The sequence below is a fragment of the Phasianus colchicus genome, chromosome 23, assembly GCF_987193195.1.
Source record: "Phasianus colchicus chromosome 23, bPhaCol1.hap1.1, whole genome shotgun sequence".
Classification (NCBI taxonomy): Eukaryota; Metazoa; Chordata; class Aves; order Galliformes; family Phasianidae; genus Phasianus; species Phasianus colchicus.
In genome coordinates, this window is record NC_143458.1 from 4,049,757 (window position 1) to 4,064,308 (window position 14,552).

At 43.8% G+C, this 14,552-nt stretch overlaps 2 protein-coding genes across 9 annotated transcripts in view; one reads left to right on the forward strand and one right to left on the reverse strand.

The window, feature by feature from the left end:
• Positions 1-14,494, reverse strand: part of LOC116233104 (uncharacterized) — a 224,884-nt gene extending 210,390 nt beyond the window's left edge. For 3 of the 8 annotated variants that reach the window (XR_016459557.1, XR_016459558.1, XR_004167891.2), the window contains exons 1-3: positions 14,387-14,494; positions 13,716-13,838; positions 10,829-10,992 (exon numbers count right to left, since the gene is read on the reverse strand). Coding sequence is in view for 4 of the 8 variants with exons in the window: in XM_090123443.1 (XP_089979569.1) it covers positions 7,594-7,648 (55 nt within the window). In the remaining 4 variants the exon portion in view is untranslated. Of the gene's footprint in view, positions 1-7,593; positions 8,348-10,828; positions 10,993-13,715; positions 13,839-14,386 lie in introns of those variants that run through there. The other 5 variants (XM_090123443.1, XM_090123444.1, XM_090123447.1 and 2 more) reach the window with 2 other exon arrangements.
• On the forward strand, positions 1,146-14,385 carry CRTAM (cytotoxic and regulatory T cell molecule). The gene is made up of 12 exons (XM_031599810.2): positions 1,146-1,486; positions 4,138-4,284; positions 6,065-6,217; positions 6,432-6,563; positions 9,055-9,225; positions 9,451-9,522; positions 9,695-9,760; positions 10,846-10,911; positions 11,407-11,508; positions 11,922-12,065; positions 12,414-12,497; positions 12,945-14,385. The coding sequence occupies exons 1-12, from the start codon at positions 1,438-1,440 to the stop codon at positions 13,073-13,075; spliced, it is 1,317 nt and encodes a 438-aa protein (XP_031455670.2). The 5' UTR covers positions 1,146-1,437; the 3' UTR covers positions 13,076-14,385.
• Positions 14,495-14,552: the final 58 nt, after the last annotated feature.

The window sequence follows — 14,552 nt, forward strand, 5'->3', positions numbered from 1 at the left end:
GATGAAGTTTGTTTATCTGACAGCAGATGGCACAAAACCCTCTCAAGTCTTTTCCTGCTGCACAGGGACCGGGTTTTCCCTCCGGGTGGGAGGCAGATGGCTCAGTGTCATCTCTACTGCTCCATGGCTTTTCCCCTCAAAGTTTCTTCATTGTCACATTTGGATGCATGGCACTGGAAACACAACTTTTAAACAAAAGCAATGTCTACCTTTATAAAATGCTTTTAGGACCTTTTAATCCAGCAGTGTTATCAGGTAGTCAGACTTTTCATTCAGATCAACTAATTGCATTGAATTTTACAGCATACAGCTCTGTTTTCTCATGAAACTGATCATATCAAGGTTAAAGCCACAGCTTTTATCAAGCGCATGCTAACAGCAACACTTCCACACACCTGAAAATTTAATGGAAACAGGTTCTAATAAATTAAAAATGAAATGCATAATGTATTTCTAATTAACCATTTTGTCCAGCTCGCTCAAACCCATGTCCTGCAAACACAAACTGATTTTATACCACATTTCATATCTTATTAAAGCCAGCTCACTTGGACAGTATTCACCATTTGCAAAGCGTTAGGCAACTGCAGAAAGGTGCCAAAGGAAGATGTGCTGAAGCCTTGCTGGAAGGCAGCACACACAGGTGCTTCACAGGAAGGGGCTCTGCCTACAGCAGGCTTGGGTGAGTCTTGTGCTCTTGCTGCACATCACCACTTAGGAGACAAAGAGAGCTCTGCTGTGCCCCAGCTTGCCCGAGAAGGAACAATGGGACTTGGGAACCCACTGCTCCTCTGGGTGCCCTCAATGCATTCAGCCCTGCCCCACACCTCTGCTAAGGAGCAATCCATGTGTCCTGCTGGCACCTCACTGATGCTCTTTGCTCCCCATGGAGCCACAAACCACACAGCAAATTACCTTGCTTGTTTGTCAGCATTCCTGCAAGCAGAGAAAGACTGTTTTTCCAGAGATTCAAACTGAGTTTTCAAGCAACCTTTTGACGACTGCACTACAGCAGCACCCACCAAAGATGTTCTGCCTTGTTGGGGGCTTGCCCATCCACTGAATTTAAATCCTGCACAGTGTCCCTACAGGATAGCTGCAGCAGCTTAACCCAGGCCAGTGTTTCTTTCAGTCTTCACCCCAAGCCACAGCTCCTCCCCTCTCCCCTGCATGGGTGCTGGACGAGATGGAGCTGAAGTGTGCAGGGTGAGGTGCCCCCACTCCTGTCACCCACCAGTTTCACTTAGGGACCCATGAGGTCACTGGTTTCTCAGCAGTCATCAGCACATAGGAAACGTGAAAATGGAACTGTAGAAAAAAGGAGAGGAGGCAGAGATCCCGGCAGAGATGAAGTCATGGTAAATCTGCTCCCACTGTGCTGAAAAGGGACCCGACAGGGAGAGGAAGTCTGCAGATAGCCCACACCACCACCACAACATGACTTTCACCATGGTGCTGCATGTCGCAGCTCTGCTCCTGCTGCAAGGTAAGCAATGCACTTTTACCTTTCTTTCTTTTTAAGGGACCCAGCCTGGAGAACTCCATCTACAGAGCCATACATAGAGCATTACACACAACACAGCTTTGCTGCTGTTGTTTTCATACTGACAGTGTTGTGTTGTCACCCAGCTTCCAAAGCTGTGGAACAGACAGGGTGCTGAGCTCCAGTTGATTCCTAAACCTAGGATCAGTGAGACCAACTCATCTCCCAGCAGCTGGCAGCATGCTTGAGATGGGAAACTGAAAGAGTCTCTCTTAAACATGAGCAGCAGATTACGGCTTACTTTCCACGGCTTGGATATTTGTATATGCACTTGCTCACATATTTTTGTAAAAAGAGGCTAATATAATAAATCAGAGTAATTTAGAAAGCACTCAAAGTACTCTGAAAAGGAAAAGTACTTTAAATGTTCAGCCTCCTCACTCTGACTAGAGGATGCATCTTATCCTACCTTGCTCATCTCTTTCATACATGGGAGAGCGTGTGAGGTTCACATTTGACCACGACAAATATGGAAAGATTTCAGTGAGGAAAGAGGCTAAACAGCTTTCTACAGCTCAGGACTCTCTGAATGACAACTCTGGTGCTGGCCTAATAGTCTCTCCCTTCTTAAATGCTAAAGCAGAAACTGTAGCAGTGCTATTGCTGATACTATAGTAATAATCTCACACACAAAGACATTACAGAGGCCACATCCAGTCTGTCTAAACAGCAACAAAGCATTTTTTTAAACACAGCACACACGGGATATTTTATTACCATTGATTGTGTTTAACAGAACATGGGCCTTAAGAATCTGTCAGTCACACTCCAGCTGAAATAGTTCTTGCCATGCCCTTTCATCTTGCTGCAAACCAGCAGCACCCTCTTTCTGGGTGCACAGCCCCTCTTCTCCAGCACTGCCAGATCCTGCTGTATGACAGGTTTGCACCTGCTGAGCCCCACTAGCTGCTCTCAGCCATCTGTCACAGCACCTCAAGAAGTAGCTCAGACTCCCATTCATACATCAACAGCCACAGGTCAAAAATAACTGGTTGAACAGGATGTCTCTATAAGCGACAGTGTTAAAGATAACTCTGAAATGATTGAGTTGGTGTTCATCACTGCAACAGTGTATGTGTTTTCTGCTGGCTAGAATAATAGCAGAGGCACGTACCATTGTGCTCTGTTGCTCTGTGCAATTTCTAGCAAGAAACTGCTGGCCTGTCTCGCTAAGGTGGATGGATGTATTGCCACACCTGATGGCAGACATTTTTCCAGGTACTTGAGACACCTGGGATCCACATAGCATAAAAACCTGGCTTTTGGATCTGGCACAGGGGCATCCCCTGCCCCGCAGTGATTGCACTCCAGAGAGCATAGTGGCTTGAAGACCATAGCTGTGCAAAGCTGCCCCATAAGGGGAGAGAAATTTGACGTGTGAAGCCATAGTCTCAAATGGAAATTACATGCATGCTCCATTCTGGGGGTTGCTCATTTCTGCTTTAAATAAGAACAAGCAACCTCCCCCATTTTTTTTTGTTTTCTAACTTCAAAAGGTGCAACTTGAAAGACCCCACATTGCTGCTAGCAACAGGAAAGAGCCACTACGCAGCCACTGTGCAAAATATAGAAAAGCACTGTGGAAAACCACACACGAGGCCCTCTGTGCTCCTCTACAGCACGCTGCTGGTGACACAGGCCTTCACAAATGGAACCCCTGCAAGGCCATCTCTCCCTCTCACAGGTTGCATGCATCCTGCGAAACAACCTGAGAAACTGCTTTCAGCATCAAAGATCAGGTCCAATAAGAATGCCCTAAAATGGCTTCGTAGTTGTTACATTTTAAAATGTTTTTAAGAAAATGAAAAGCTTTCCTGAAGCCCAGGAGGATTCATTTCCCCAGACCACAGTGCTCATGTGTGCAGTAGGAACTCACAGCAGACAGCTACCTGAAAAATAAGATTAAAACAGGAATGAAAAATAAAACCATCTTACTGCCTATTTTCTTAACTCTGACCAGGGCATTGGTCTTAGCCATTTCTCCAGGGCATGCTATCTCTGGAGAAAGCAATTCATTCCGGGTCATCAAATATTTTCAAAGTGTATTATGTATTTGTGAATAAGCTGAGAAAAACACATTCCAGAGCTCCTCTCTAAAATGAACTGGGAAGAGTGAGTGAAATTCTATTTCAGTAACCCATGCCAGACCAGGTTTGTGCATCAAAGCAGCTGCAGCATTACCTTTCCTGCAGAAAAAAAGCCCCATTCTCAGACCTGTCAATCATTCACACACTTGCCAATTGGGTTCAGCAGCTCCAGAAAAGAATAAGGAATACAAAAACTGATTCATATGGGGAGCACACATGCGTTAAGGGGTGTGCTATCAATTCTTCATTGACTCATGGAATAGCATCTAGTGACTACATCTGGCTCTGCTGGCAGACAGAGGGAATGAACTGCTGGTCCTACCTAGTGATTGTGGTGATCTATCTGATGATTGCAAATTAATTCTATCAGTACAATTGTACAGACAAGTTTTCTCACCTTTACACTCTTGAGAAAGGGAAAGCTGACTTACTGCTTCACGTAAAACATCGACACTTTACTTCACATCACATTGTAATGGGTGTTATTTTCCCCCCTCTCTGTGACAGGGGATTTTCCAGGAGCTGGCAGTGAAACCATAACCCTACAGGAAGGAGAGGACCTGAACCTCCGCTGTACCCTCAGCGGTGACGGCAGAGCCACCAGGCAGTGGCTAAACCCCCGTGGGTTTACCATTTTCCTTGACAATCACTGGGGTAAGTGTGAAACCCCAGTGCAGAAGTTCCCATCCACAGCAGAGGGGTCAGTCAGCAGTGGACTTTCCAGCCCCCACACAAAGCCACTCTGACTCACCCAGCCATTGCTGGGGGTGGTTTGACATCCAGCCCCTTTCTGGCAGAAGCCGATGAAATGGAAACCCCCACAAGAGTGGTCTGGCAGCAGAGCTTTTAGCGATGAACTGTGTTCATCACCAGCACCAACAGATTAGCACAAAACCCACTACTGCCTCAGACAGACAGGAGCAGACCTGCCTGAAAGCTCTGGGTGCTCTTCTTCTCATCAGCAGTGTTACATTTAGTGCATCAAGGGGAAATGTTTAGAAAATAAGCAATGGTTTCTAATATGTGTTGACAGAGCCAGAGATACTATTACTGGCTTCCATTCCATTCCCTATCTCTCACCTTTCTCTGCTTGAAGTTTTGCTGAGCTGACACAGCAATTTAACAAGGTCAGGGAAGGAACAGATCTATGAGTATCTATAGCATTAGAGTGTAACTCAAGCAGACAAAACAGTACCTGTCTTAAACCTGATGATTCAGCCCATAGCATCAATATCCTTGATCATCCCTCAGCAAGATGCATGGTACAACATCCACAAAGATAGGAGTTTGCAAAGAATTTGCAAAGTCCTCTTACAGTACCAAAGAAAACAGTCCTCCTTTAGAGAGGAACCAAGTTATGCATAGACATTTTCAGTTTTTATTCAGAATCACCACTGTGAACTTTTGTCCCACTGGTTCCCCAAAACCCACTTTGTGAAGCAGTTTCTTCTGCTCTCATTGTCTACAATTCTTACATTTTATATTTCACCACTACCATGAATTACAGTACAGCTGTGATATTCTCCCAGCTCTATATTTTCAGAAGACCTCATCTAAAACATTAAACATAAAGATAGTTCTTGAGATCTTTTTATCTCTAATGACTGATTCCCATCCCCAGTTTCAGTACTCCATGTGACTTGCTGGCTTGTTCCCAAGACTCCCAGAGGAGGAACAAAGCAAAGACTAGAAAACCTAGACAGAAAAATGGGACTGCACAGCAGAGTGCAGTCATCTTGTAGACAGTCTCATCTAGCTAATTAGGTAAGGATAGGACAAGAGAAACAGCCAATTAATAAACCGTTAATGAAGAAGTATAGGCTGACCGTGATGTTCATTTACACACCATAATATACACCCAAAGAGGGGAAGTGATTTTTTCAAGGCCAGAGTAAGTCTTGAGAAATAGGGAATGAGGAAGGGAAAGTTGATCACACATTTTTGCTCTATGTTCTTTATTCATGAGTCATATCACTGTTCTGACCATATATTGTGTCCTCACACCCCAGTGTTTGTTTATATTTATCTGTCTAAAGATTTCAAGACCCCAATTACCATAAGACCTGACAACACAGGACTAAGACCCCCTGGCTGCTGTGCAATGGCTAGGAGGCAGCTCTAAAGGATGGAGAGTGGTTCACCTTTCACTTGCCAAAATGAACATCACAATAGGTTTTAAAAGTGAAATATATATATTTCTGTTTTCCCTACTGGCAGGGCATGTACCATTCACCTCCATCATTTAACTGCTGCCTCTGTTCTAGTGCAGCACCAGCTAGAAAAGCTTCACGCTAGAACTGCTCAGTCATGTCAAATTCTGAGGAGCAAACAAACAAAAAAATGCAGTAGACAAATCCAATCCCACTCATTACTGCTTTGATTATCCTTGTATGTGCCAGCACACATAACATGCTGAGTTTTATTTTCCTTACAGCCTTAAGAGATCCGAGGTACAAACTTACCCATTATTCAGAGGATGAACTGTCTATCAGACTCTCTAATGTAACAGTGCACGATGAAGGCATATATAAATGCTTCTACTACAGCACACCGTTCAAAAGCAAGATGACAACTGTTGAGGTGTTAGGTAAGTTCTCTTCCCTGCTCTATTCTTACAGGAATGGAATAACAAAGCCAGCTCCTCGCCTCCAGGATTGCCTTTTTGCATACAACTGTACAGTACTGAGCACAGCACAGTCCCAGTCTCAGCTCAGCCCTCCCAAATAACACTACGTATGCAGTTGCTCATAAAATCAAATAGAAGTACTTACTGCAACTGATCCTAAACCTTCTTCCTGCAGCTGCTCCTTCAAAGCCTGTACTGCAAGCATCCCGAGACACAGAAGGAAGCATTACACTGTCTTGCTATACCCAAGGATGTAAACCACGACCCCAGGTTACCTGGCTGCTGGATAATGGAATACAGCTTCCTGGTAAGTGCTAAGGGTAATGTAACCATTTCTACTTATCAGCCTTGTTTATTAGTCTTACTTATCCAAGTGTCCACATTTAAAAGTACTGAAGGGGAAAACACAATACCAGACAAGACTCCCACTCATCCTCTTCATTTTGTACAACTCAGGCCTTGGTGGTACAGGTTAGGAAGAAAGTCAGCACCAAATACCGGGGTCTGCACAGGGGAGAAGGCTCACCTGATGTGCTTGTATTCAGTGCAAGAATGACATAACTTGGCACTAAAATCCACTGAGAATCTGGAGTGAGATTCCACTGACATGAAATGAAACCAAAACTCTGACGGCACAATTTGCAAAGCCCAAGCACAAAGTTAGTTAATAAAACCATTATAACTGCTTCCATTTTGTGACTGGTATAGGCTTTCCTCAGCTGTGCTGAGCAGCTCACACCCACATCAGCTGCCCTTTTCTCATTAATCTGTTCAGAGGCAGGTAAGAAGCAAAAACAGAGCTCAAAAAACACACAGCTCACAACCCCCAGCAACAGCTACAGCCTTGCACACATCTAGGTGAACACAGATGAGACTAGTGGATAATAATTAGCTCAATTTAACTTGTGTACAATAGAAACAGCTTGCTTTGAAGGCCCTGTTCCAATAGCTACTACCTTATTAGCTGTAACTGTTGTACAACGGAGAGGAAATACACCTCACTACCAACCTGTGAGGAAAACACCCCTAGGTACAAACGTATTTTCATTCGCATGTTAACAAACTCATTTCTATTTTCTATCATTAACCAATATTTTCATAGTTTAGCATAAAATATTTTCCCCACAGAATAGAGTTCAACATAACAACAGAAAAGCCTGCTGGCCCAAATAAAGCTAGAAATCAAGACTAGAGAGAGAGGGAAAAAAAGAAAGAAAAGCTGTTGAAATCTGCTACTTATAACAGCCCAACACACCACACAGACACCAGATACCCTCCACAACATACATGACCAACTAAGCATCTTTCCATTTAGTTCAGTAAAAGCCTACACTTACCTTCACGTTCTACTTGCATCTTGAGAGACTTGTAACACAAACACCAGGAAGACATTAGGACCTACCAGACCAATGAGAGCTACCTGGCCTTCAGCCTCATGTCTTACAAGCAGCTGGGAAATTAAGCATCAAAGGGTTATACAGTGTTTTTTTGATTGGTTTAACTTAGAGGTGGTTTCAGATGAAGGGATATTTGCATGAAGAAGTGCTGATTCACCATGCAGCTTGTTTGTGGCAGATGCAAATTCATGTTTGAATGGAAAAATAAAGTGTTCTAATTCAGTGTCTCTCAAGCTTTCTGCATGTGCTTTTCCCTTTTTGCAGGTAACTACCTTTGAGCAAAAACTCTCTTTTCCCCACACCCAACTCCACGCCATGCTCAGCTTGTATCACTCACTGCAAATATTTATACTAATCAGAAAATAGCTAACAATTTTAATTATTGGCAGCACCTCAGTTGTACCAGGGCACAGCAGGGGCAAACCAGCTGTAATTACTGAGCTGTTGTTGACAATTAAAGATTATTTCCTTTCTAGCAAAAACACATTGAAATCCTTCTAAATCCACGTGTGACCCCATAGGGGACAGAAAAGAGGGCTGTGAAATACCAGTCAGTGTGTCAATGTGATACAACAAATTATCCATAGGGGCTAATTTGGAAAGAAAGAATTTCTTTCATTTAAGAAATAAAGATGTTACCACAGTACAGATAGAGAAAGCATTAGGCTTTTTGTCCAGAGAACCTCTACCATAGAAGCAGACAGTCAACATTATTGTGCCTCTGTGGGCATTTAAGGTAAACATCTGAAAAAAAACTTCACCAGAGCAATTCAAACTTTCTCTTTGCATCACATGAAATACATCTTTATCATCCCATGCAACATAAATGAGTAGAATTCAGTACACCTGGAGGACTGAGATCTATGCCAGACATGTCACATAGCTCTCTTTAATTCATTATGCCATGGTGATTTATCTTTGTGTTTCACCTCTCCCAGCAGAGGAAGGGTCTTTTTTAGACCTCGTGTGCTGCAGCAGGTCCTTATGCAACAGGGCCACAGCCACAAGTATGTTCAATAAGGACAAGAAGTGCACACCCACATCAGCTGCCCTTTTCTCATTAATCTGTGCCACACTAGTGGCACATCCCATTGCAGTCCTACAGACTGTATGAGCCCTGCAGCAGGGGAGTTTCCCCACATGAGTCACAGAATAAGCAGAGGCTTTGGGTTGGCTGCAAGAGGGGCAGCAGGGCCTGCACTTAGCTACCAAGAAGGAAAACATGACCTTGCTGTCTTTGGGTTCCCATGCAATCCATTTACACAGTGAATCACTTGTGCATAGTAATCATGCACTATTTTAACAGAGTGAAGTATTGCAGATTGTGCCTGGAAGGTTTTTCATTAAATTGCTCTTGACTAGAAAGCGCTTCAATGTTTTTTTTTCCCCATGGCTGTGTAGGTGACACCAGGCACAAGTTAGAAGCTGACGGGAAGAAATGGACCACAACCAGCACCCTCACAGTCCTGGCATATGGGCCCAACTCAGCAGCAAGCTGCCTCGTTCATCACAAAGCACTGGGAGAAGGAAAGCTGACAGCACTTTTCCAGTTCAAGGATGTTGCCAGAACAGGTACTACAGCACTCTTTGAACAGCAGTTACTGCATTTTAGCACTCAGGTAGAGAAAGTCATGCAGATGCACATGCAAAACTGAAACACGTGGTCTACCACCTCGTGCGTGGAATTTGTTTTTACAAGAGAGAGCCAACTGGGGCAAAAGAGGAACTCCAAACTAAGATTTTATGTGAGCTATTTTTCTTTTTCTACATACCTAAATATCCACTGTTGTTTTTCAGTGACAAACACAACTCCTGTGTCAACTACGCTAGAGGTGGATACGTACGTCTCTGAGTATGTGCAGCCTACAGGTAGGCACCAACTGCTTGGCCTTTTTGTAACTAATACACAGATCAGATAACCATAAGATCTATCATAAAGAAATACTGAACAGTGTCTCTATGTAGAGGTTGGACTGCAAAAATTGCTGTTAGCACTGAGGAATATTTTGCACAGTGTTCAGAATTTTGGTTTTTTCCCCAGTGACCACAGCAGAGTCAGATCTGAACAGCAATACAGACTTCTCTCCAAGCTACCCACAACATAATGGTATGAGTTTTACTTTCATTTTTTACTCATTTTATGGTGTTAAATATATTCAGAAGGCAGGGGAACCAAAGGTGGAAAGGAAGGATTATAAATCTAACCACAGCTCAAGATAGGGGACTCAAGCAGCCCAGAACACAAAGAATACCACAGCAGGTTTCATTTCCATGGACTGGGTTCAGTGGCAAAGCGTGACTTCTGATTTTTATCATGTGTTTGAGGGGTTTTCCTCCAGGATCTGAAAAACCAACTATCCCTTCCGCAGTATCAGAGAATCCATTTAGCATTATTTAGCAGCACAGCATCAATGACAGCCCAGTAAAACCTCCAACCAGCTGACACATCTACTTGTAAGTTTAGACTTAGTTGCACGCATTTATCAAACCAAGGCAGAAACACTACAGAGAACAGCACTATAAGCCATCTTACACACATATGACTCAGAAAAGCAGCATTTCTTGCTTGTGAGGGAAGCCCTCCATTTCACAGCCATAAAAGCAGCCAAGCTCTCTCCCGTCAGATGCAGCACAATTACATTCCCGTTGGCAGCAGCCAGATTTTCTGCTCTCCTGGAGTGTCAGGAAGGCACCGTGCGAGCTGAGATTTCTCTGCGTGGTTGCACTAGGTGGCACTGTGCAACAAAGATTATCAGTGCATATAGACGGGCGAAAATTGAAGCTATTCTACAGGAGAAATGTTTCCAAGAGGAGAATGAAGAGCTGCACCGCACAAATTGCTTGACCCAAACCCACCAAAGCAGCACCCACATCTGCTTAGTGTTACAGAGCAAGCAGTGAAAAGTCAACTGTTTTAGAAAAAACTCTTTGTATTTGTTTAAAAGTGCTATGTCAGTGGTTACAAACTTCACAGCATGGCTACATCCTGTTGATAAACAATTCTATGAGTAGTAAGAGGGAGCATGAATCTTACAGCACAGTGTGCTTATGTACCTGCTAAGAAAGGAAAGTAAAGTTTTGGCAGATGCAGCATGCGTTACCATTTCAGTTCTACAAATCAAAGTTAATTATCCCAAAAGATATTGCCTACATGTGTAAGGAAGTCAGAACCTACCTCTCTTGTTTCTTCAGGGCCTGGAGCAACATCAGCTGCAGCAGGAGAGCTGTCTGGTACCTCTGCTCATCACATCCCTAACGGTATGTTGCATCATCAGACATGCTGTGGTGATGTCCCCACCGCTGCCATTCTCTCATGCTGGGTGATTACACTTCTGAAAGCTATAAAGACAGCAAAAGTTAATCTTAGATAGGAATATAAGAAAATATCTGCTTTAAGGAAAAAAATAGCTGCCTATTCTTGTATTTGCAAGCAGGCAAAGTAAAGTAAGGGAAGGGAAAAGTTCAAAAAAATAATGAAGCTCAAAGCTCACCCTCCTTTTAATTTGTCTGTAAATGAGAATTACTGAGTAAGATACTCTGAGGATTTTCTGTTCATAAAGCTTATGTAGTATTTATATTAAAAAGAAATACTGTGTTAAGGAAGTGAATATGGAGTTTTTTGAGTTAAGAGCTCCAGAAGTCTCTTTCTGCTACATTATCAGGTGTCCTGGACTTCAAACCTGTTGGAAAAATACAGAATTTTCAAGCATTCCTTGGCCCTTCTTAGAAATACCATTCTTTTCATCTCTCCAGGCACTGAAACAGCACCCAATGGCACAGTCACAGAGCAACTTTTCAGGACAGAAGCCTCCTTCCCAAGTGAAAACGTAACTCTGACTTCCACTGTCACCTTTGGTAAGAACTCCTAAATACTCTTTAGATTCAGCTTCCAAACATGCAGCTTTCTAACACCCAGCTGATTCTTCCTGACCAGGCATGCACCTCCAAAGCTGGCATCAGTACACTAGAATAATACTGACTTGCAGTCTTGGGGAGATACTACAGAAATGCAACCATTTTTACAATCTAGAAAAAAGCTGAATGTTACCATTTGTTGTGCTAGGGCTAAGTCTGCTGACTTCAATTAGTTTTTCATACAATTAGAAAAACAGCTGAGCTTGTGTCTTAAAATTGAGCCCAGCAAGGTGTATTCTGCTCTCCCACCATGCTGTTCCAGCCTGGTCTAGGATACATCATTCTTGTTTTAATAACTAGAAACTCTCAGGAAGCTCTTTAACAACCCAAACATACATCTGCCTCTTTTACAGAGCAAGATGTGAAATCTGAAGGCATGAGTAAGAAGAAGGATTTCCTGCTGCCACTCTTGGTGGCAGTTCTCATTGTCACGCTGCTCATCATCGTAGTGCTTTTTACATGGAAGCTGAAAAAAGCTCATGGAGTTTGGAAGAGAGGTGAGTGATGGCACTGTTTGAGTAACTGCTTTATTTCAGAGGGGCTGAACAGCTGAGGGGCTCCTTGAGAGGAGATAAGACACAGCTCCCTCTGCTTAAACATATGTCTACAGACAGTAGCTGTGACTTGTTGCAAACAAGCTGAGGATTCCCCTGTAACCAGTGGCCTCAGATCAATCTTCACTCTACACAACTCAACCACATTGTTTTCTTAAGCATATCCCTCGTGACTGACCAGAATTATTGCACTCTACTTTTGTGCCCTCAAAAGACCAGGATTTTTATATCCAAGGAAGAAAGTGAGGAAGAGTCATGGGAAAATCTTAATTATATTTGATTTTTGCACAGAAAATGATACTTCAGACCAGACTTTGGAGAGTTATAAATCCAGATCTAATGAAGAAAGCCCAGGCCATGAGAAGAACAGAGAAGGTAAAAAGTTTCAACCAACATAAATTGATCTCTGCCAGATAAACTGTTGCTATTGACCACTGCAGAAGCAGATTGCTGCCCCCCTTACTGCACAGAGACACTTCCAAATTGCACACTGTAAACTGGAATATTGCAAAATCAAGCCTTTCCTATCCTGAGGTCTACTACAGAGATAGCAGCTTCAGCAAGGGTGACACAGAGCTGTACAAAATTAAAATTATTGCCTTTTTATTAAATAGTTTTGATTAGATAATCCCAGTGGTTTTCTCTAAATTTAATTTGATGGAATGCTGTTCAAAGCATCATCAGTGGTGCTTAATTCAACTACTGCTAAACAGTCCTGAATATCCTGGGTGTTTCATCATTCTATAACACTATCATTAATATATATCATGCAGGTGCTTCCTCCTTTATAAAATCAGTAATAAATATGTATTTGACTTTCAGTCGTCAATCAGAAGTCCAACGTGCAGTATGTAACAGAAGGATATGTGGAAGCAACACAGAAGAATCCAAGTGAGAAAAACACTACAATACCTGAGGAACGGTTTGCATGTGGAAAAGAAACAGATGTATAGCAAAGGCTATAAAACGTACAGAAACAGCACTGTTTTCTGGTATTTATGTTTCAGCATTCACAAAGCAGTATGATTTCAGGGAGCAGACATACAAACAGTTACCTGAAATCCCAAAGACAATTTGGATTGTTTTCCTCTGAAGATTGGTAGATAGGGACAGTGCTCCTACATACCTGTTCATACGTATGAAGACCGACCTAGCTGCAGTCCTCAAAGGATTTAATTCACAGTTGGACTACGTGATTTTCATGATCTTTTCCAACCTTTATGATTCCATGATAATCAATCACTGCCAGAAATACAGGTCCTCAATCCACCCTAATTGCTATTAAGGGCCTGGCAAGGGAATATGCAATTAGTCCCAAGGAACACAGGATATGCAGATAGTCATGCACCACTTCTGCCACTTCCCCTGCAAGCACAGGACTGACCAGGAAACACTGGGAGATGGAAACCAATCAGGACTTCTAATATCTCATTCTGACAACCAAACCTGGGCACCCAGCTGTATTTAGCCAAACATCCTGATGTCAGAGGCGTTTAAAAACAACATGGCTGTCCTCTATGAAAATCTTGAGTTGACAAAGGAGAAGAGGAACCGCATGGTGGGACTCTGCAACCCAGGGGTGCATGCACTTGCCTGTGGTGGGGAAGCTGTGAGAAGCAGCAGGACATTCCCTCTTCAGAGCAACTCAGTGATGTCAGCAGGGAGCCCTTCTTCTACAGGGACCTCGTGCTGTGGTTCTGTAAGGCACAACCAGGCCTTTACGTGGAAAAATGAAAACATTACTTCATTTCAGGAGGTTGTGGATGCCCCATCCCTGCAGGCATTCAAGGCCAGGCTGGATGTGGCTCTGGGCAGCCTGGTCTGCAGGTTGGTGGCCCTGCACACAGCAGGGGGTTGGAACTGGATGAGCATTGTGGGCCTTTCCAACCCAGGCCATTCTATGATTCTATGATTTTTAACCTGGGTGGGTAAGCAATTTGTATACGAACCCAGATCTACCTGGTGGCTCACAGGGCAAAGCCCGGGCCGGGAACAAGCACCAACATCAAGTGTTTGCTTTGCACGTATGAAACATACTGAAAAAACTGCCTTTGCAGATGCAATCTGTGCACAGGGAGGAAGCACAGCCCTCCCTTCGGCTGCTCCCCTCAGCGCCCCGCGTTCCCGCGCCCGCTGCACGCCAGGGTCCCGCGATCGAATCCCGCGCTGCCACATCGCTCTCCCATAACGCCCACGGTACCGTTTCACCTCAGCAGGCGGCAACCATCGTTCTAATAAACCACCCTGATATTACTACAGCCTACCTGTCGGCTTTTCGAGTGTTTTTATTTCACCACAGGGAACGATCTGACTTCTCGCTCCCCAGCCTGGGGTCCGCACCCCGGGCGCGCTCACTTCATCCCCCCCCCCCCGCCCAGCACTTGGTAGGTGCCGCGCCGCGTCCTCCGCCGTAACCATGGCGACGGCGCG